At 57.5% G+C, this 19,935-nt stretch overlaps 2 protein-coding genes across 2 annotated transcripts in view; one reads left to right on the top strand and one right to left on the bottom strand.

The window, feature by feature from the left end:
* EAH_00025390 (hypothetical protein, conserved) overlaps positions 1 to 6,500 on the bottom strand; it is a gene marked incomplete at both ends in the record, with an annotated part of 13,178 nt that extends 6,678 nt beyond the window's left edge. The window contains 9 exons of the mRNA XM_013396641.1: positions 93 to 1,003; positions 1,230 to 1,557; positions 1,764 to 1,875; positions 2,079 to 2,659; positions 2,940 to 3,423; positions 3,614 to 3,711; positions 4,119 to 4,271; positions 4,444 to 4,710; positions 4,914 to 6,500. Of these exons, the coding sequence (XP_013252095.1) occupies positions 93 to 1,003; positions 1,230 to 1,557; positions 1,764 to 1,875; positions 2,079 to 2,659; positions 2,940 to 3,423; positions 3,614 to 3,711; positions 4,119 to 4,271; positions 4,444 to 4,710; positions 4,914 to 6,500 (4,521 nt within the window). The remainder of the gene's footprint in view (positions 1 to 92; positions 1,004 to 1,229; positions 1,558 to 1,763; positions 1,876 to 2,078; positions 2,660 to 2,939; positions 3,424 to 3,613; positions 3,712 to 4,118; positions 4,272 to 4,443; positions 4,711 to 4,913) is intronic.
* Positions 6,501 to 6,836: 336 nt separating this feature from the next.
* Positions 6,837 to 16,670, top strand: EAH_00025400 (hypothetical protein, conserved; the record flags this gene model as incomplete). The annotated part of the gene is made up of 8 exons (XM_013396642.1): positions 6,837 to 7,094; positions 7,457 to 9,277; positions 9,435 to 9,803; positions 10,036 to 12,021; positions 12,242 to 12,552; positions 13,428 to 14,985; positions 15,182 to 15,461; positions 15,709 to 16,670. The coding sequence occupies 8 exons, from the start codon at positions 6,837 to 6,839 to the stop codon at positions 16,668 to 16,670; spliced, it is 7,545 nt and encodes a 2,514-aa protein (XP_013252096.1).
* Between the last annotated feature and the right edge of the window lie 3,265 nt (positions 16,671 to 19,935).

Genomic DNA, 19,935 nt, shown 5'->3' on the forward strand with positions numbered 1-19,935 from the left:
ATCCGCAGCAGCAGCACCTGCTGCTGCTGCTGCCGCCGCTGCAGCAAACCCTCAGCCTTGCGCTGCTCCCATACAAGAAAGCAGCGACGCACCAAGCGCACAGAATACCAGGCTGCTGCTAGCAGCTCCTGCGGCAGCGACAGCTTCCACTGCGTGCTGCTGCTGCTGCTGCTGCTGCTGGTCCCGCTGCTGCTGCTGCTGCCGCGATAGATTGCGAGCTCGTGCTGCTGCTGAGCAGCGCTGCCAGCTGCTAGCTCGAGAGGACCTGCTTCCTGCTGCTGCAGCAGCACTGATTGACTCAGCAGCAGCAGCTGTTGCTGCTGCGGCAGACAGCAGCCATCCTTTTCAAAGGCAGTTATGCATGCGTCCACTGCTTCTGTATTTGCTGTTGCTGCTGCTGCTGCTGCTCCAGAAGAAAGCTCGCGCAGCAGCAGCAGCACTGCACAGCTGCTGCGGCGAGAAGAAAGCAAATCATCAGAATCTGCTGCAGTGGAGGCCTGCGACATCCACAAGTCCCCGGGAGTTGCTGCTCCTGCTGCTGCTGCTGCTGCTGCTGCATGCGTATCCTTTTTGCTGTCGGCGCTGCGGGCTCTTGGAAGCTGTAAAGGGGGTGGGGAGAAAAAGCCTTGCTGCTGCTGCTGCTGCTGCTGCTGCCCTGGAAGGCAGATTGCAGACTCGGTTGCTGCGGTAGACGGAGTCGGCTGCTGCAGCTGTTTCTGCTGCTGTTGTTGCTGCTGCTGCTCAGGTGCAGCCAACTCGCCTGCAAGAGACTGCAGCAGGGCACGGGGGACAAGCGGCAGACGTGGTGGTGCTGCTTCTGCTGCTTCTTCTGCTTCTGTTGCTGCTGCTGTGGGGGGGGCCGGCAGCAGCGGCAGCTGCAGCGGCAGCAGCAGCAACGCATGCAGCAGCCGCAAGCGCAGCAGCTGCTGCTTCCGCGCTGTCTTCTCCAAACAGAGAAAGTTCTGACGAAGAGCCCTCATCATGCACTTCTCACGCACCGCCTCTGCAGCAGCAGCAGCAGCAGCAACAGCAGCACGAATATTCACAACAGCAGGATTGTTGCAGCAGGAACAGCAACTGCAGCAGCAACTGCAGATATAACCCCAGTAGCAGAAAGACGGCCGCGCAGCGCGCCAACTATGAGAAAACTTCGGCAGCAGCAGCAGCAGCAGCAAGAGCGCCAGCAGCAGGATACGCTGCAGCAGCAAGCTGCTGCAGGGATTCCTCACCGGCAGCAAGCCGACGCCGCTGTGCTGCTGCTGCAGCAGCCCGCCACGCTTGCAAGAGCTGCAGCATCAAGTTCTTGCTGCACCTCTCCTGGAGAGCTGCTGCTGTTTGCTGCTGCTGCAGGGGTCGCAGCAGCCGCTGCAGCCAAGCAACTAAGACCCTGTGCTGCAGCCGCATTTGGTACATCTGCTGCAGCTGCTGTTGCTGCTGCAGCAGCCTCTGCTTCCTCTCTCGCTGCTGCTGCCGTTGCTGCTGCTGCTCACGCCAGGCAGCAAACACCCGCTGCTGCAGCTTCTTTTCCCGCTGCTGCAGCCCAGCAGCAGCCTGCAGCTGAAAAAAGACAACGGCAGCACAACACAAGCGACAGTTTGCTGCTGCTGTTGTTGCTGTTGTTGCTGCTGTTGCTGCTGCTGCAGGGAGGAACTCACCGCTTGCTGCTTCCCTCTCTCCCAGCTCAGCAGCAGCTGCTGCCAGCCAAAGCGCAGCAACGCCAACCGTGAGGCTCGTGAGAGCAGCAGCAGCAGCAGCAGCAGCACCGATGCATGCTTCGCATGCAGCCGAAGTGCAGCAAAAGCGGCGCGCTGCTGCAGCTTCTCCTCCACTGCAGCAAGGCGACGGGAAGCAGCAGCAAGACGAGCTGCTATTCTCCTGCAGAGCAGACAGGCAGCAACAGCAACAGCAACAGAGACCGCAACAGCAGCAGCAGCAGAAGCATGCAAGGGCAGGTGAGGGGGGCTTGTGCCTGGTGCTGCAGCAAGACGTGGTGCTGCTGCTACTGCTGTTGCTGCTGTTGCTGCTGCAGCAAGACGTGGTGCTGCTGCTACTGCTGTTGCTGCTGCAGCAGGACCCACCAAGCCTTAAAGTACCTCCCCAGTGCTTCTTTGGATTTTTGCTGCTGCTGCAGCACGACGCTTGCTGCAGCCTGCTGCAGGCGCTGCTGTCGCGCTGCAGCAGCTGCCCACTGCAGCAAGAAGCGGCGCAGCAGCAGTTTGCTGCTGCTCTCATAAAAGGGCAGGAGACTTCGCTGCAGTGCTGCTTCTGCTGCAGCATGCATGCGGAGCTGCTGCAGCGCGAGGCGCGCCCTGCTTCTAGCAGCAAGGTCGCCTAAGTGCAGCAGCAGCTGCTGATTCCGTGCTGCTTGCTGCCAACGCTTCCACGTCTGCTGCAGCAGCAGCCGCTGCTGCTTTTGCTGCAGCGCTGCCGCCGCCTGCTGCTCCAGAGGGCTGCGTGCTGCTGCTTCTTGCATACGGCGCAGTGCGCTGAGGAGTCGCTTCCGCTGCTGCTGCTCCAGCAACTCTAGCCCCCGCTGCAGCCGGAGCTTCCTTTGCTGCTGCTGCTGCTGCTGCTGCTGCCAGCCGGCGAAGGCCGCAGCAAGCCTCTCTTTCTCCCGCTGCTGCCGCAGCAGCAAACCGCAACGCCGCACTGCTGCACGCTGTCTCCACGCACTCAGCAGCCGCAGCAGCAACCCCTGCAGCACGACCCCTCGTGCATGCAGCACCCGCTGCAGCAACAGCAGCAGCAGCAATGGTAGCCACACTCAGCAGCAAAAGGGAGGCAGCAACAGCTACAGTGTAGAGGTAGCAGCAACAGACCAGCAGCAGCAAGAACAAAGCAGAAGCAGCAGCAGCAGCGACAGCTGCGCTGCAGCAGCAACCCCACAGAGGCAGCAGAAGTACAGCAGCAGCAAAATAAGGAGATGCGCAGCAACTCACCAGCCTCACAGACACAAGAAGAGACATCCACGCTTGCAGCACCTGCTTCTTTCTGCGCTGCTGCTGCTGCTGCTGCAGGAGTGCTTCTTGCTGCTGCAGCCGCTCTGCTTGCTGCCAGGCCTCCCAGGCATAGCGCAGAAGCAGGCGATTCCGCACAGCAGCAAATACAGCTGCTGCTGCTGCGGCTCGTCTGCGCTGCTGCAGCTGCTGCTTCCACAGGCTCATGGCATGCTGCAGCAGCCGCTGCTGCTGCTGCTGCTGCACCCTCTGCTGCTGCAGCCGCAGCGCCTTCCGCCGGCCTTCTGCTGCTCTCCAGGAGGCAAAGAGGCGGCGCAGTTGCTGCTGCTCCCGCCGCTGCTGCAGCAGCAACGCCATGTGCTGCAGCGCAGCAGCAGAAGCAGCAATCGTCCACCACAGTCGCAGCAGCTGCCGCTGCTGCAGCCGCTGACAGACGCGCCGAGCCTCCCGGAGCTTCCTCTCCTCCCTGCATGCAACAAGCAGCAGCAGCAGCAGCAGTAGCAGCAGCAGTGGTAGCAGCAGCAGCCGTAGCAGCAGCAGAGGCGATGGGTCTCAGCCGGCGGGTGCCCGCAAGAGAGAAGCAGCTGCAGCAGCAACACCTGGAGCAGCAGCAGCTGCAGCAGCAGCAGCAAGTACAGCAGCAACAGCGAACTAACTCAACGTTTGCCCGGAGCGAGCAAAAGGCCTTCCGCAGCAAATGCTTCTGCTGCAGCAGCGCCGAGGCCTCCTTGCAAGCAGCAGCGCGGCGGTGCTTCTGCAGCGCAGCAACAGCAGCAAATACAGCAGCAGCAGCAGCAGCAGCATCTCGGCACAAGGGACCGCAGCAAGCGCAACACTCCTCCTCCTAGCTAGCCAGCTAGCTAACCCTGGCTGGCTAGCTAGCGAAGAAGCCGCCTGACCAGCTAGCTGGCTAGCTAGCTAGAAAAAATACAGCTAGATAGTTAGCTAGATAGATAGATAGATACATAGGTAAGTAGACAGCTAGCTAGATTGAAAGAAGGATAGCTAGCTAGCTAGCTAGCTAGATAGATAGATAGATAGATAGATAGATAGCTACATAGCTAGCTATCTGGCTGGCTAGCTAGCTAGCTAGTCAGCCAAATAGCTAGCTAGGCTTTGGGGCAGCTGGGAGTTTGCTGTGGAGAGAGAGGTCGAGCTCACCCTGAAGACAAGCTGCAGCAAACCGAAGAGATGCTGCAGCCGCTGCCGCCGCAGCACTGCAGCAGCAGCTTCTTCGCGCTGCCGCTGCTCCGCTGCTGCAGCAGCAAAGGCGCGCCAGCCACAGACAGCTCGCTGCAGCAGGGAGACTGTACGCTGCAGCAGCAACAAACCCACATCGCTGCAGCAGCTCCAGGTGAGCAACAGCAGCAGCAGCAGCATGAACTACGACAGCGTAGCAGCAGCTCCAGCAGCAGCACCCGAACCACAAACAGAAGCAGCAACACCATTACCAACAGCAGCAGCAGCAGCAGCAGCAGCAGCACACCTGCTGCAGCAAGGCGTGACACCTCTGCCGGAAGGATGAGTAGCGAAGACAGCGCTGCCGCCACTGCTTCCAGGCAGACTGCAGCAGGAGCTTGCTGCTGATTGCTGCTGCTGCTTGCTGCTGCTGCTGCAGCTGCTGCTGCCGCGCTGTAACAGAAACCATCGCCTCAAATGCAAGACGCAGCAAACGGTGCCGCTGCTGCTGCCGGAAAGCAGCAGCAGCAGCAGCCCACTGCCGCCACGAACGGAGGCATGTATGCAGGAGCTCCTGCAGCAGCAACCGCAAAAAAAAGCAGCAGCAACAACAGCAGCAAATTGGTGCAGCCCCTACTCCCCACAGGACAATGGCAGCAGCAGAAGCAGCAGCAGCAGCACACCGGCATTCCTGTCAATGCAGAAACGGAAGCAAAAGGAACAGCAGCAGAGCCAGCAGCAGCAGCAGCAGCAGCAGCGGCAACAGCAGCAGCATACTGTTTTCAGCGCATCCGCAATAGCTGGTGCGTGCTGCAGCATTCGCTTGGGGTGTATAGGCAGCTCCAGCGGCACGTATGACAGCAGCAACAAAACAAGAGAAGGGAGAGGCTGCTGCTGTCTCTTGCTGCTGATCTCCTGAAGAGCCTGGGCCAGCGTCCGCTGCCGCTGCTGCCGCTGCTGCTGCTGCTGCTGCTGCTGCTGCTGCGCATGCAGCATCACAAAGCGTACAACTGCCAACGTAGCTGCTGCGCTTTGCTGCGGTGCTGCAGCAGCAGCTTCTTGTTCGCTTGCTGCTGCAGCAGAAACCCACTCCTTCATAACTTCTTCCTTGCACTGCTTAGACGCACGCCGCTGTGTTGCTGTTGCTGCAGCACGCAGCCGCTGCTGCTGCCGGCTGTGCTGCTGAAGCAGCAGCAGCGCCTGCTCCTGCTGCCGCTGCTGCTGCACCGCAGCAAATAGCCGGAGGCGCAGAGCGTTGCTGTCGCTATGCTGCTGCTGCTGCTGCCTCCACGCGTGCCACGTCTGCTGCTGCTGCTGCTGCTGCCGCTGCTCTCTTAATGCAGCAGCAGCAGCAGCAAGCTGTTTCAGGCGTCGCTGCTGCGGGAGGAAGCAACAGAACCATGCACGGAATGTCTCCTCTTTCAGCCGTTTGCTGCTGCTGCTGCTTTGGCAGTGCTGCAGCAGCAGCAGCTGCTGCTGCAGGTGCTGCAGCGCTTCCTGCGATGCCCGCATTCGAATAAAGCGGCAGAGGCGGAGAAGTGCTGCTTCCTTTTGCTGCTGCTCCTGCTGCTGCTGCTGGCGGCGGGCTGCGGCTGCTGCTGCTGCTGCCACCCAGCACTGCAGCACGCTCCGCTGCAGAGAGGAGTTAGCTTTTCGCTCCACTGCTGCTGCTGCTACAGCAGCAGCAGCACCTGCTGCTGCTGCTGCTGAGTGCCACAGCTGCAGCGCATGTCGCGCCTGCTGCCGCAGCACACCGTCGCAGGCCTTCTCAAGCCTAGACAGGCCCTGCTGCTGCTGCTGCAGTTGCTGCTGCTGCTGTTGCTGCTGCTGTGGAGGATGATAGGCGACAATTTCTAGAGTAAGGCGTGGGGCTGCTGAGCCGTCTTGCTGCTGCTCCTGTGGCGGCGGTTGATGGGGCATGCTTTGCTGCTGGAGGGGCGGCTGCAGTTGCTGCTGCTGCAGCTGCTGCTGCAGCACAGGCCAGTGTTGCAGCAGGAGGTGCTGCAGCAGGGTCCCCCGAGCAGAAGAAGGGGGTATGCCGTGCTGCAGCAGCAGGGCATCCATCTGCGATGAAAGGAGAGATAGAGGCGCAGCGGCATGTATTTGCTGCTGCTGCTGCTGCTGCTGCTGACGCTGGAGGTGCAGCACGCGGGCGACTGCAGCCGCAATAAGCTGCGTGTCGGTTGCTGCAGCCGAGTCCATTGCAACGAGAGCAGCAGCAGAACCTCCAGCAACCTTGTGGCACTGCTGCTGCTGCTGCTGCTGCAGCCTGCGCTGCCTGTGGAGAGCAGCGTTGCAGCATCCTGCTGCAGCTGCTGCTGCTGGTTTCGCTGCCCGACGATGCTGCCGCTGCTGCTGCAGCATCGGCTGTGAGTGGACGCAGCAGGTGCTGCTGCTGCCTCCGGCGGTGTCTCTACAAGTGCTGCTGCCGTTGCGCTTGCTGCAGCATCCAGGAGCCGCAGCAGCAGCAGCAGCAGCAGCAGCAAACTGCTTCCCTTCAGGCAGCAGCGGCCCCGCTGCTGTGGATGTTGGATGCGGCATCGCTGTTTAAGTTCATCGTTCTTAGGGGGGTTTGCTGCTGCTGCTCTGTTACAGCTAACGGCAGCAGGCGCAGCGTGTCTTGCTGCTGCTGCTGCTGTTGCTGTTGCTGTTGCTGCTGCTGCTAAGGGGGGAGGTGCAGCAAGCTAGCGGCAGCAGCAGATGAAAGAGTGGATGCCTGCAGCACAAGTTAGCGCCCTGCTGGGGGCCAGCAGCAAGCCAGCTGGCCATGCAGCAGCAGCTGCTCCTGCTGTTGTCGTCGCTGCTGCTGCAGTTGCTGCTGCAGCTGCTGCGGCGCGAAGGCCTGCTGCAGAAGAAAATACAGCAATTCGCATTATTTGTGTTTCATTTCTTGTTTTTGCTGCTGCTGCTGCTGCTACTGCTGACGACAACCAGCAACACCACAGTCCCACCCACCCCGTGCATGCCCAGTAGCAGCAGCAGCAGCAGCAGCAGCTGCTGCTGCTGCTGCTGCTGCCAACAGCGGTTGCTGCTGCTGGATGTCTTCCGTATTACCAGTTAACTCTTCTTTAGTTTGGGCAATTAGAAGCATTTGATGCATTTGCTGCTGCAGCTGGCGTTCCTGCTGCTGCTGCTTCTGCTGCTGCTGCTGCCCTACTATCCTCGGCGCGGCTAGGGGCCCCCAGCAGTCCGGTGGTTGCTCTGCAGCTGCAGCAGCAGCAGAAGCAGCAGCAGCACTTAAGGTGTTGCTGCTACAGTTGGTGCTGCTGAACTTCTGCTGCTGCAGTCTTCAATGGGTCCTGCTGGGCCTTGCTGTGCAGTTTGCTGCTGCTGCTGAGCTATCTGTTGCTGCTGCTGGGGCTCGCACAGCAGCAGCGACAGAAGCAGCAGCTGCTGCAATGCAGCAGCAGCTGCAGCAGCAGCAGCAGCAACTACAGCCGCTGCTGCGCTTCGGGGGGGCAGCCACAGACCAGGGCGCCCTTGCTGCTGGTGCTGCAGCAGCACCAACAGCAGCAGCAGCACCAACAACGGTGCAAGATGAGCAGCCTTCCTTTAGTTTTGCTGCTGCTGTTAGAGCAGCGGCAACAGCTGCTGCAGCTGCTGCTTCACAGAAGCGAACACTGAAGTCGAAGGCCCCATTCCTATGGAACTCCGCAGAGGGCAGCAGCAGCAGCAGCAGCAGCAGCAGCAGCAGTTGCTGCTGCTGCCTGCAGTTTTCTCGCCTCTCGTGCGTATATGCATCTGCAGCAACAGCGCCAGGTGCGGGAGCAGCAGCGGCAGCTTCATGTGAGGCAGCAGCAGCAGCAGCTGCTGCTGCTGCTGCAGCGAGCGACCGTCCAGATGATAGCCGCAGTTCGGAAGAAGATGCAGCAGCAGCAGCAGCTGCTGCTGCTGCTGCTGCTGGCCGGAGTAGCACCGAGATGTACGAACAGCAGCTGCGCGAGTGCCAGGCGCTGCTGCAGCAGCTGCTAGGGGGAGATGCAGTGCAGCAGCAGCAAGCCGAAGCTGTCTTTCTTTCATGCTCAGAGTCGCCTGGGGTGCTGCTAGCGCTTACTGCATATGCTGTTTGTGGCTGCAATTGTGTTGTCTTCTCGCACTCCTGCTACCATGCTGCTGCTGCTGCTGCTGCTGCTGCTGCTCAGCACAGACGAGACGCGGGCAGCAGCTGCAGCTGCGCGGACGCGCCGTCTGCAAGCCTCATGCAGCAGCAGCAGCAGCAGCAAGCGCTGCAACAGCAGCAGCAGCATCTGATATGTTTGTGCAGTGCGCCAGGTTGCTGCTGCATCTTTTCTCAGAGAGGGCAGCAGATGCTGCAGTCTGCTGCTGCGGCGTGCAGCAGCAGCAGCAGCAGCAACAGCAGCAACAGCGATTTCCTGCTGCAGGTTCTGTGTGCTTCTCTGCTGCGGCAGCTTGTGGGGCCCCGCTGGGGTTCCTTTGACTGCAACGAGAGAGAAGCTGCGTTGCTGCTGCTGCTGCAGGCAGCACCAGCGCATCCGCAGCAGCAGCTGCAGCAGCTGCTGCATAAGGTCTTGACAGAGCTGCTGGCCTACCAGCAGCAATGTGCTTCTTGCAGCAGCCATTCCTGCAGCAGCAACAGCAGCAGCAGCAACTGTAGCGAGCTGCTGCAGCTAACTCCAGACCCTTGCTGCTGCTGCAGCAAGAGCTTGCACAGGCGCAGGCAGCTGCTTCCAGCAGCAGCAGCAGACAGCACTAGCACACCTCGCAGCAGCACTAGCAGCAGCAGCAGTACGAGCGCTACGTGCAGGCAGCAGTCTCTAGCGGGTGCTGCTGCTGTTGCTGCTGCTGCACCATCTGTACTATCCGCATCAGCAGCAGCAGCAGCAGACACCCCTGTGCATCAACCCGACGAAGCAACAGCAGCAGCCACTGCAGCAGCTGCAACACAGGTAGCAGCAGCAGCAGCAAAAACAACAGCAGCAAACAGCTCTAAAGCAGCAACGGGGGGTTTGCCTACAGGGCCGCAGCCTTCGCCGTCGGACAGTGCAGCAGCAGCTGCTGCAGCAGCAGCAGCATTAGCAGGTACTGCTGCTACAGGCTCTGGCGCTAGTTGCTGCTACTCAAGGCAGCGCTGCTGCACTGCAGCAGAAAGCTTAACTGAACGGACTCTGCTTCGGGTGATGGTAAGCAGCAGCAACAGCAACGAGAAGCAGCACGAAGAAGAACCGCAGCAGCAGCAGCAGCAGCAGCAACAGCAGCAAGACGGATTGCAGCCAGTATTAGATTCAAGCCTCGGTGTTTGTGCTGCTGCTGCTGCTGCTGCGCTGTGGCGTTTTGCAGGAGTTGATGCGGCGGGCAGCAGCTGCCGAGGCAGCAGAAGGAGCAGCAGCAGCAGCAACAGCAGCAGCAGCAGCAGATGAGGCTCCTGCATACGATTCTGCGCGCTTCGTGCTGCACTCGTCCTTGCGGCTGCTGCAGGTGCTGCTGCGAGACTGCCCCAACTTTCTGCTGCTGCAGCAAGAGCGGCTGCAGCAGCTGCTGCAGCTGCTGCAGCAAACTGCAGCGGGAGGGCAGGCCTATAACCTCGTCTTGGCACCAGGGATGCTTGCTGCAGCTGCTGCTGTTGCTGCTGCTGAGGGCACCCCAGCAGCAGCTGCCCCTGCGCATTTAGCTGCTGTTGAGCGGACGCGAAGACGACTCCAGATTGAGGTTCGTTGCTGCTGTTGCTGCTGTTTCTGCTGCTGCTGCTGCTGCTGTTTCTGCTGCTGATGCTTCTGCAGCCTCTGCTTTTACTGTCTGTTGCTTTTCCTGTGGGTCAGCTTTGGTGCTGTTGCTGCGGCATCTCGCTGCTGCTGCTTGTTGCTGCTGCTGCCGCCTCACCTGCTGCTGCTGCTGCTGCTTCATGCCGTTGCTGTTGGTGCTGCTGCTTCTGCTGCTGCAGAAGCCGCGATTGGACACAGCAACATCAGCAGCTAGCTTGGTGGTGTACGTAGAGCTGCTGGAGGCTGCACAGGCGCACAAGCAGCAATGTTGCTGCTGCAGCAGTTGCTGCTGGGTCTCAGCTCTGCTGCAGCACCTGCGCCCTTTGGTGCAGCAGCTGCTGCTGCTGCTGCGCTGCAGCTGCATGCACCTCACAGACGGGAGCCACCTAACGGTAGCTGTACAGACACTCCGTTGCTGTGTCCTCATTGCTCGTCTTTCTCGTCCTCGCAGCAGCAGCAGCAGCAGCAGCAGCAAGGCGTTTCTCCCCCAACTCGAAACAGACATGGCACCTGCTGCACCTGCACCTGCTGCTGCTGCTGCTGTTGCTGCTGCTGTTGATGAGGTGGGATGTCTTTATGCCCCATCGGAAGCAACTAGCAGCACTTCTGCTGCTTCGCCAGAGTCGCCTTTGTCTGGTGCAGCGCCAGCAGCAGCAGCGGCAGCAGCAGCAGCAACAGCATCGGCGGCAGCAGCACCGCCAACGGGAACGGCAGCAGCTGCTGCTACTCTTTCAGAAAGCAATAGTTTGCTGTTGCCGGAGGCCTGCCTGAAGGCTGCTCCTCCGTTTGCTGCTGCTGCAGGAGCAGCAGCAGCAGCAGCGGGGCGTCGCTGCTGCAGCAGCTGGGAGGGCTGCTTGCGCAGCGAGTTTGCTTCTGTGGCGCCGCTGCTGCTAGATGCATGCATTTTGCTGCTGCAGCGATACTTCTGCACTTACGAAGCGTTGCTGCTGCAGGAGGGGGAAGAGGAGCAGCAGCAGCAAGATACGGGCACCAACAAGACCTCTGCAGCAGCAGCAGCTGCAGCAGCAGCAGCAGCAGCAGCAGCAGAAGCCTCCAATGCCCTCAGCACTTCGGGCCGCTGCCTCATTATACAGTGTATCTGCTTTTTTATAGAATGCGCCCGTCTCCCTGAGTCGAGAGCGCTATTGCTAGAGCCAGAAGCAGCAGCAGCAGCAGCAGCAGCAGGAACAGCCGCAGCAGCAACACGTGAGGCTACCGAGGAAGCAGCGCATTCTCCTGCTCCTGCTGCAGCTGCTGCTGCTGCTGCTGCTCCTGCAGAAGCGGAGGGCCTCCATGGAGCGCCGGTGCCTTCAGCACAAGGGAACCAGCAAGCTGCTGCTGCTGCTGCTGCTGCTGCTGCTGCTAGTGCTGCAACAGAAGAGGAAACGGCAGCAAGGCCGTCCCCTTGTTTGACTTTGCTGCTGTCGTTGCTGCTGCCTTACTGTCAGTTGTCAGCAGCAGAAGAGCAGCAGCTGCAGCAGAACGCCAACAGCTTCATAGATTGGAGTACAACGGAGCAGCAGTTGCTGCTGCAGGCGCTGCTGCAGCAGCAAGGCTACAGCAAGCAGCAGCTGCATTATCTGGGTTATTCTTCTGCGAGCTGTAGTGACACCGCAACAGCAGCGGCAGCAGAAGCAGCAGCAGGTGAAGTCGCGAGACGACGGTGGCGGCGCCAGCAACACCAGCAGCAGCAACAGCAGCAGCAGCAGCAGCAGCAGCAGGAAGCCGATGAGGAGGAAGCGCTCGCTGGGCAGTCTGTGCGCCGTGTGGTGCTGCAGCTGCTGCATGCTCTAGAGACACCTGCTGCTGCTTCTCATGATTGCTGCAGAGACGCAGCAGCAGCAACTGGACATGCTGCTGCTGCTGCTGGTGAATTCGCAGGGAGTCCTGCTGCATTCGACAGGGCAGCAGCAGCTGCTGCTGCTGCGGATTGCTGCAGCAGCAGCAAGTGCTGCGTGGCTGTTAGCAGCAGCAGCTTGTGCGCGCACTCAAACAGCTGGGGAGACATCGCAGCAGAAGAAAGGGCTCATCATGCAGCAAGTGCTGCTGCTGCTGCTGCAGCTCGGAAAGTTGTTGCTGCTTCTGTTGCTGAAGCAGCACACTCTTTGCTGCTCATCAGCGCCGAGCGCCGGCAGCAGCAACTCCCATGGTGGTCTCTTACAGAGGTGAGGCTGCTGCTGCTGCTGCTGCTTTTGTTGCTGCTGCTGCTGCTGCTCAGGTTGGAGTTGTTGCTGTTTTTCTGTTGGTGCCTCTGCTGCTGCTGCTGCTGCATATTGCTGCTACTGCTGCCGCTAGCCGTGCGTTTTGCATGCGCTGCCGTCGCCTCAACCGCCGCGAACTGCTGCTGCTGCTTCTGCTGTTGCTGCTGTTGCTGTTGCTTCTCAGGCAGCATTATGGGCAGTGGGGTGCACACAGGCGGAAGCAGCAGCAGCAGGAGCAGCATTAGAGACATCCGTACAGTGCATTGCACATGTGCTTACAGCAGCAGAAGCAGCAGAAGCAGCAGACACAACAGCAACAGCAGCAGCAGCAGCAGCACCAGGTCCTATCCCTTCGCTGCTGCTGCGCTGCCGCTGCATTCTCTTGGCTTGTGCGCTCCGGGTGTACGTACACCGCAAATATGCAGGAGAAGTTGAGACCCTTGCCCGCCTCGCCTTAGGGGCTTGCTGCGGCGACAAGAACCCTATGCTTCTCAGGTATACCCAACTGCTGCTGATGCTGCTGCTGCTGCTGCTGCTCTGGCCCGGGCTATTGCTACTGTTGCTGTTGCTGCTGCTGCGAAAGTGGAGGATCGGGAGGGGTACTGCGCCTGTGGGAAGGGCTGTAAGCTGATTCTGCTTGCGCTGCTGCTGCTGCTGCTGCTGCTGCAGGTTGTGCGGCTGCGTGGCTTTCGAGGCCTTCGTCTGCTGCAGCAAGGATGAGGGTTTTGTTGCTAGCAGCTGCTGCTGCTTCTTGCTGTCCGTGCCGCGTTTGCTGCGGAGCTTAAACGGAGACTCCAGTTATTTGGTGCTGCTGCTGCTGCTGCTGCAGCGTGTGCTGCTGGTGACTCCTGCTGCTGTGCTGCAGCGGCTCTGCCTTGAGGGCTCTCTAGAAGAGCTGCTGCAGCTGCTGCTGCGTGCAGCAGCACGACGCCCCCCCAGCAATCCCTCTATTCAGAGCCTCTTTCGTATCCTTGCTGTTGTCTGTCAGCGACACAAGTGAGGCTGCTGCAACTCCTTGCTGCTGCTGCTGCTGCTGCTGCTCTGGCTGCTGCTTCTCCGGCTTCTGCTGCGGCTGCTGGTGCGGCAGCTACCGCTTGCGCTGCTGCGGTGGCTGGCGCTGTGGCTTCTGCTGTTGCTGCTGCTATTGCTGCTGCTATGGCTGCTGCTTCCGCGGAGGCTACACCAGTTGCTGCTGCTGCTGCTGGAGGAGCAGCAATTTTTTGGGGGGTGTGGGGCTTTGTAGCTTCTCGTGGTGCTGCTGCTGCTGCTGCTGTTGCCGCTATTGCTGGACAGTGTGTCTTAGTTTAATCTTATGCTGCTGCTTCCTTTGCTGCTGCTGCTCTTGCTGTCCTTGCTGCTGCTGTTTTCAGCGTGCAGCTCTTCCGCGCGTTGCTGCCGCCACTAGCGCAGCGACTGCAGCGGTGTGCTGCAGCAGACAGGAAGCGGGGGGCGTTGCTGCAGCGGCAAAGAGCAGCAGCAGCAGGTGCAGCAGGAGCAGCAGCAGCAGCAGCAGCAGAGGGAGCGGGGACTTCAGCAGCACGGCCTGCTGCTGCTTCTCCTTCCCCTGTAGTTTCGCCTTACGAGGTGTGCACTGCTATCGAGGCGCTTTCGAGCTGTCTCCTAGCAGCATATCTGCAGCAGCAGCAGCAGCAAGAGCAGCAGCAGCGGCGCCAGCAGCAGCCGACCCCAGCAGCAGTCTCTGCAGACGCGGAGAAGCAGCATGCAACACCAGCAGCAACGGGAGCTGCAGCAGCAGCAACAGCAGTAGTGGGAGCCACAGCAGATCCGGAGACGAGGGCTTTTCTCAGCAGCAGCAGCACATTTGCTGCTGTGCTGCAGCTGCTGCTGTCAGCTTTGCTGCGCACAGATGATGAAGCTCTGCTGCAGGAAGGCATTTGCTGCGTAGCTCTTGCTGTTGTATGCGCGCCGGAGGTGGTAGACCAGCAGCAGCAGCAGCAGCAGCAGCAGCAAGAGCAGCAGCAGCAAGAGCAGCAGCAGCAGCAGCAGGTGCCCCTCTACAACCTCCTTATGTACACTGCAGGCTGCCTCCAAGCACGCTGTGATGTCTCTGCTGCTGTCTCCTTTCGAGCTGCAGCACTGTGGGAGCTGCTAGTTGGGGTGTATCGGAGGCGTTTGTCTGCTGCACACCTGCAGGAGCTGCTGCTGCTGCTGCTGCTGCGTCATAGACAAGCCAAGGACCCGCTGCTGCGCATGCAGCTGCTGCGGACATCATGTTGGCTGCTGCTGCAGGACCCTGAGGGGCTGTTTCCTTTGCTGCTGAACTCGCGCGCTTACCAGCAGCAGCAGCAGCAGCAGCAAAAGGAGCAGCCACAAGCCTCTCACCAGCAGCAGCAGCAGCAGCAGCAGCAGAGAGAGAGGGCAGCAACACTCCCAGCAGCAGCGGCTGCCAGTGCTGCAGCTGACGCGCCAGGTGTTGGTGCTGCAGAGTCCCTTAGCAGCAGCACGAGCAGCAGCAGCGCATGCAACGTGGATGTAAAGGCTGCAGCAGCAACTGCTGCTGCTGCTGCTGCTTCTGACAGCAGGCATGTGGGGCGAAAGAGCAGCAGCAGCAGCAGCCACAGGAGCCCCAGCAACAGCAGCGTCGCGCAGCAGATAGCAAGACACCGGCTGCGGCGGAGGCAGCAGCAGCAGCAGCAGCAGCAGCTGATGCCAGAAGCAGCAACCAGCACTCTGCAGCTTTTGTTAATCCTGCTGTTGCAGCATCTGAGCACAGGGCAGCAGCTGCTGCAGCGCAGCAGCCGCAGCAGCCGCAGCAGCAGCAGCAGCAAATACACAACTGCTGTTTTTATCCGTTCTATCTGCTGCTTCCTCACAGTGCAAGGGGGCCGGTGGCTGCGTGCTGTTGCAGAGCAGCAGCAACAGCAGCAGCAGCAAACGGGCACCTTCCAGCCGTGTCTCGCCCAAGCTGTACGTAAACAGCAGCGCGACGCTGCTGCTGCTATTGCTGCTGCTGCTATTGTTGCTGCTGCTGTTGTTGCTGCTGTTGCTGCTGCTGCTGGTGCCTGTTGCTGCTGCTGCTGCTGCTGCTGAGCCTGGTCTAGGTTTGTGCAGAGGCAAACTTTCACTGTCTACGCTGCTGCTGCTGCTGATTGCTGTGCTGCAGCTGCTGCAGTGCGTCTTAGGGCTCTACCGCCGCAGCTGCTCTGCAAAGCAGCAGCAGCCTCCGCTGCGGCAGCTGCTGCGGTGCTCCCTTGCTGCGTCTTGGTCTCCAACTGCTGCTGCCCGCGCAGAGGAAGCAGCAGCAGCAGCAGCAGCAACAGCAACAGCAGCAGAGCCGCGCAGTGTGTGCCGTATGTCTGAAGGGGCATTCAAAGACGCAGCTGAGGACAGCAGCAGCAGCAGCACGCTGCAGCAGCAAGGCTCGCTGCAACACTGGAAGATGGGTAAGAACAGCAGAAGCAGCAACAGAAGCAGAAGCAGAAGCAGAAGCAGCAGCAACAACAGCACTGCACACTCTTTCATAACGCCTGCCTACTGGTTGCTGCGGTTGCTTCACTTGCTGCTGCTGTCATCGTTGCTGCTGCTGCTGGTTGTGTGCTGCTGCTGCTCGATAGTCGCTTCCGCTTCTGCTGCTGCTGCTGCTGCTAGTATATCAAAAGGCAGCATTTGTGTCTTGCGCTTCTGCTGCAGATGGGGGATTGCGGCGACGCTCCGTAGGTTGCTGCAGCAGCAGATGCAGCTCGACAAGCAGCAGCAGCAACAGCAGTGCATGCCGCTGCTGCAGCAGCGACAGCAGCAGCAGCAGCACCAGCACACGCAGTAGCAGGTCCCCAGCCAACGGAGGCACCCCGCTGGGTTTCCTGCTGCAGCAGCAGCGGGCGGAGCTGCTGCAGCAAGCCAAGCCTGAAGCCGATCTTGCTGCTGCGGTTGCTGCTGCAGCAAACCCATTCCTCTGCGAGTATTTGTGGCCGGAGAAGATGCGGCAGCAGCTGCAGCAGCTGCAGCAGCAAAAGCTGCAGCACCGCAAACCGCAGCAGCAAGAAGGCTTGTACAGTGTGAGACACAGCAGCAGCTTCTCCACACACTGCTCCTCACTCCCGCTGGAGCAGCAGCAGCAGCAGCAGGAACAGCAGCAGCAGCAGCAGCTTCCACTGCGGAACAGCAGTTTCTTCGATGAAATCAAGAAAGACACAGAATGGGATGCCGATACACTCGGTGAAGCAGCAGCAGCAGCAGCAGCAGCGACTAACGGCGCGCAGCAGCAGTCTGCGGCAACTTCTCCTACAGCTGCAGGTATGTCTGGCGCAGCAGCAGCAGCAACATCAACTGCTGCTGCCTCATGTCATACAGTCAACAACGACTTCAGGTTCTTTGTGCAGCAGCAGCAGCAGCAGCAGCCACAGCAACAGGCCCATTTGGTGGATTTGCCTGCTGTGGTGCTGCAGCAGCGGCTGCAGCCTGCGACGCAGCAGCAGCAGCTGCAGCAACAGCTGCAGCAGCAGCACGAGCTCCTCCAAGGCAGATTTGTGCCGCAGCAGGAGCAGCAAACAACAACAGCTCTGCTGCTGCTGGCTGCAGGAAGTCAGCAGCAGCAAGAGGAGACAGACAGCTCCGATGATGGAGAAATGAGGTGCGATAGGCCCTCCATTTGATTTGCTGCAACAGCAGCAGCAGCAGCAGCAGCAACAGCAGCAGCAGCTTCAACTGCAGCAGCAGAAGCTGCTCCTGCTGCTGCTGCTGCGTCAGGTGTCTGTACACTTGGAAATGCTTTTGGCTGCGAAAGCCATTTACACTGCACTTCCTCATAAAGCTGCCACAGCAATGCAGCAGCAGCAGCAGCAACTGCAGCAGCAGCAGTAATACAGCAGTAGCAGCAGCTATACAGCAGCAGCAGTAATACAGCAGTAGCAGCAGCTATACAACAGCAGCAGCAATACAGCAGCAGCAGTAATATTACAGAAGCAGTAACACTGCAGCAGCAGCGAGACAACAGCAGCAGTTATACTGCCAATGCTGTGGCAGCAACGCTGCAGCAGCAGCAGCAAGACAGCGGCCGCAACAAAAATACAGCAGCAGTAGCAATGCAGCATCAGCAGCAATATACAGCAGCAGCAGCAATGCAGTAATAGCACCAAGACAGCAGTAGAAGCAATAGTGCAGCAGCAGCAATACAACAGCAGCAGCAATACTGCAGCAGCAGCAATATATATAGCAGCTGCTGCTTTAGATTCCCTGTGCCGTGGACAGTAGCAGCAACATCAGCAACATCAGCAGCAGCAGCTGCTGCTGCTGCTGACGTTTATATTGTCAATTTTTGTTTTATATTATAAATAAATAAGTATATGTGGACTGCGTATATAATCATATATATGTATATATATAATTAGCGTTATTATTATTATTGCTGTTATTATTATTATTATTAATTATTATAGTGTATTTATGCTATTAATATTTTTTATTTGTTTATATACTGCTGCTGCTGTTGCTGCTGCTGCTGCTGCGGTGTTAAAGCGTTTGTTAGCATTGGATGGCGTATCTCTCTGTCTCTGTCTTTATTTATTTATTTATTTATTTATTTAGCACCGCGGCAGCAGCAGCAACAGCAGCAACAACAGCAGCAGCAGCAGCAGCAGCAGCAGCAGAAAGGGAGAGGTCACCTACGCGGAGTTGTGGGTTGTTGAGTCAGAAGACATCTTTAAAAGATAAAATAAAAGGAAATAAATAAATTTATTTATTATTTTATTTATTTGCTGCAAATGTTTAAGTGAATATGCCTTTGCTTCAAACAAAAACATCAGCAGCAGCAGCAGCAGCAGCAGCAGCAGCAGCAGGCAGTCTCCAGAGTGTGTGTCTCCACTCTGCTGCCGTCCCCTCCGCTCTCTTGCTGCTGCTGTTTGCTGCTGCAGTTATTTTAATATTTGTTGTTTTATTTAAATGCATTAAAACAACACAGCTGCTATTCAGGTGTATGTACACCTCAAGCCCAGCAGAGGAAACAGGTGCGGGTGCTGCTGCTAGCAGCAGACCACCAATAGCAGCAGCAGCAACAGCAACAGCAACAGCAACAGCAACAGCAGCAGCAACAGCAACAGCAGCAGCAACAGCAGCAAATAGAATAGTTGTTTTGTTTGTATGGAGAAGAAGCAGCAGCTAACAGCAGAAAAAATAAGAGAGCTGCGCGTACACCTGAAGGCTCCGCTATAGTAACGTGTAGCGACTTTATTTGTTTCATACTAATTATTTATTTGCTTTAATATATTTATTTATCTGTTTTATTATGTTTATTTTATTTGTTTTAATTTAAACAAAATAAAAAAAAAAGAAGAAGAAAAAGAGAGAGAGCCGCTGCTGCTAAACAAAGACAGAGACAGACACACGCGGCACAGACAAAAATAAATAAATAAATAAATAAATAAATAAATAAATAAATAGATAGATAAATAAATAAATAGAGAAGCATTAAAAAGCAAGAACTGAGGGAGACACCTACAGAGAAGAGGAGACAGCAGCAGAAGCAGCAGCAGCAGCAGAAAGGAGACAGCAGCAGCAGCAAAATAGAACAGACAGCAACAGCAACAAAAAAGCAGGGACAGAACCAGCAGCAGCAGCAGATCTGCAGCAGCAGACCCGCAGCAGCAGATCTACAGCAGCAGACCTGCAGAAACTGCAGACCTGCAACAGCAGCAGCATTAACATCCGCAGCACCACCATCATCATCAGCAGCAGCAGCAGCATCAGCAGCAGCAGCAACAGCAGCAGCAGCAGCAAAAGGAGACAATGGACACCCTAGATGCTCCTCAAATAGTAAACCACTCTGCTGCTTCTGTTTCGTACTTACCGCATGCAGTCTGTTGGATCCCTCGCAGCATTTGCTGCTTTGCTGCTGGTGAAGAGCCTAAGAGAAGCGGCACAATAGAAATATACAAACTGCAGCAGGGGCAGCTAAAGAAGCAGCAGCAAACACAAACGCAGCATGGTGTCAAGTGTATGGCCGCCTCCAGCAGCAACGCAGCACCCAATGTCGTACTTACAGGTCAGCAGCAGCAGCAGCAGCAACAGCAACGGCAGCAGCAACAGCAACAGCAGCAGCAGCAGCAGCAAAAGGTGTAAGAGCAGCAGCACTTACTACTGCTGCGAGAGATGCAGCAATTAGAGACTACCGTAGTTAGCAGTACCGAACCAGCTGCAACATCAGCAGCAGCTGGTGCAGCAGCAGCATCAGTAGCATCCATAGTAGCAATAGCAGCAACAACAACAACATCCGCAGCAGCAGCAGCATCAAAATCCACAGCAGCAGCAGCAACAGCAACAGCAACAGCAGCATCCGCAGCATCCGCAGCATCCGCAGCATCCACAGCATCCACAGCAGCAGCATCCACAGCAGCTTCCACAGCAGCAGCAGCAGCAGCAGGAGCAGGAGTCAGTTTGTAAGTGTGTGTGTTTGCTTTCAGGGCACTTTGACGGCGGTTTATGTGCGTGGGACAGCAGCAGCTTAACTCGCTTCATCTGGAGAGCAGCAGCACACGAAAGCGCAGTTAATACAGTGTACATACACCCTAATGCTGCACTTGCTGTTACAGGAGGAAGAGACGGCAAAGTTATGCTGTGGGACTTGAGACAAAGACAAAGCGTAGGGATGCATGCACTCTGTTTTTATTTATTTTATTTTATTTTATTTTATTTTGTTTTGTTTGTTTTGTTTGCTTCTATTATTTATTATATTCTATTAATTATACTTGTTTGTTTATTTGCTTTAACTAATTATATTTGTTTATTAATTATACTTGTTTGTTTATTTGCTTTAATTAATTATACTTGTTTATTAATTATATTTGTTTGTTTATTTGCTTTAATTAATTATATTTGTTTATTAATTATACTTGTTTGTTTATTTGCTTTAATTAATTATACTTG

This window comes from Eimeria acervulina, genomic scaffold (genome assembly GCF_000499425.1).
Source record: "Eimeria acervulina Houghton genomic scaffold, Eah_scaff206, whole genome shotgun sequence".
NCBI classification, from domain to species: Eukaryota; Apicomplexa; class Conoidasida; order Eucoccidiorida; family Eimeriidae; genus Eimeria; species Eimeria acervulina.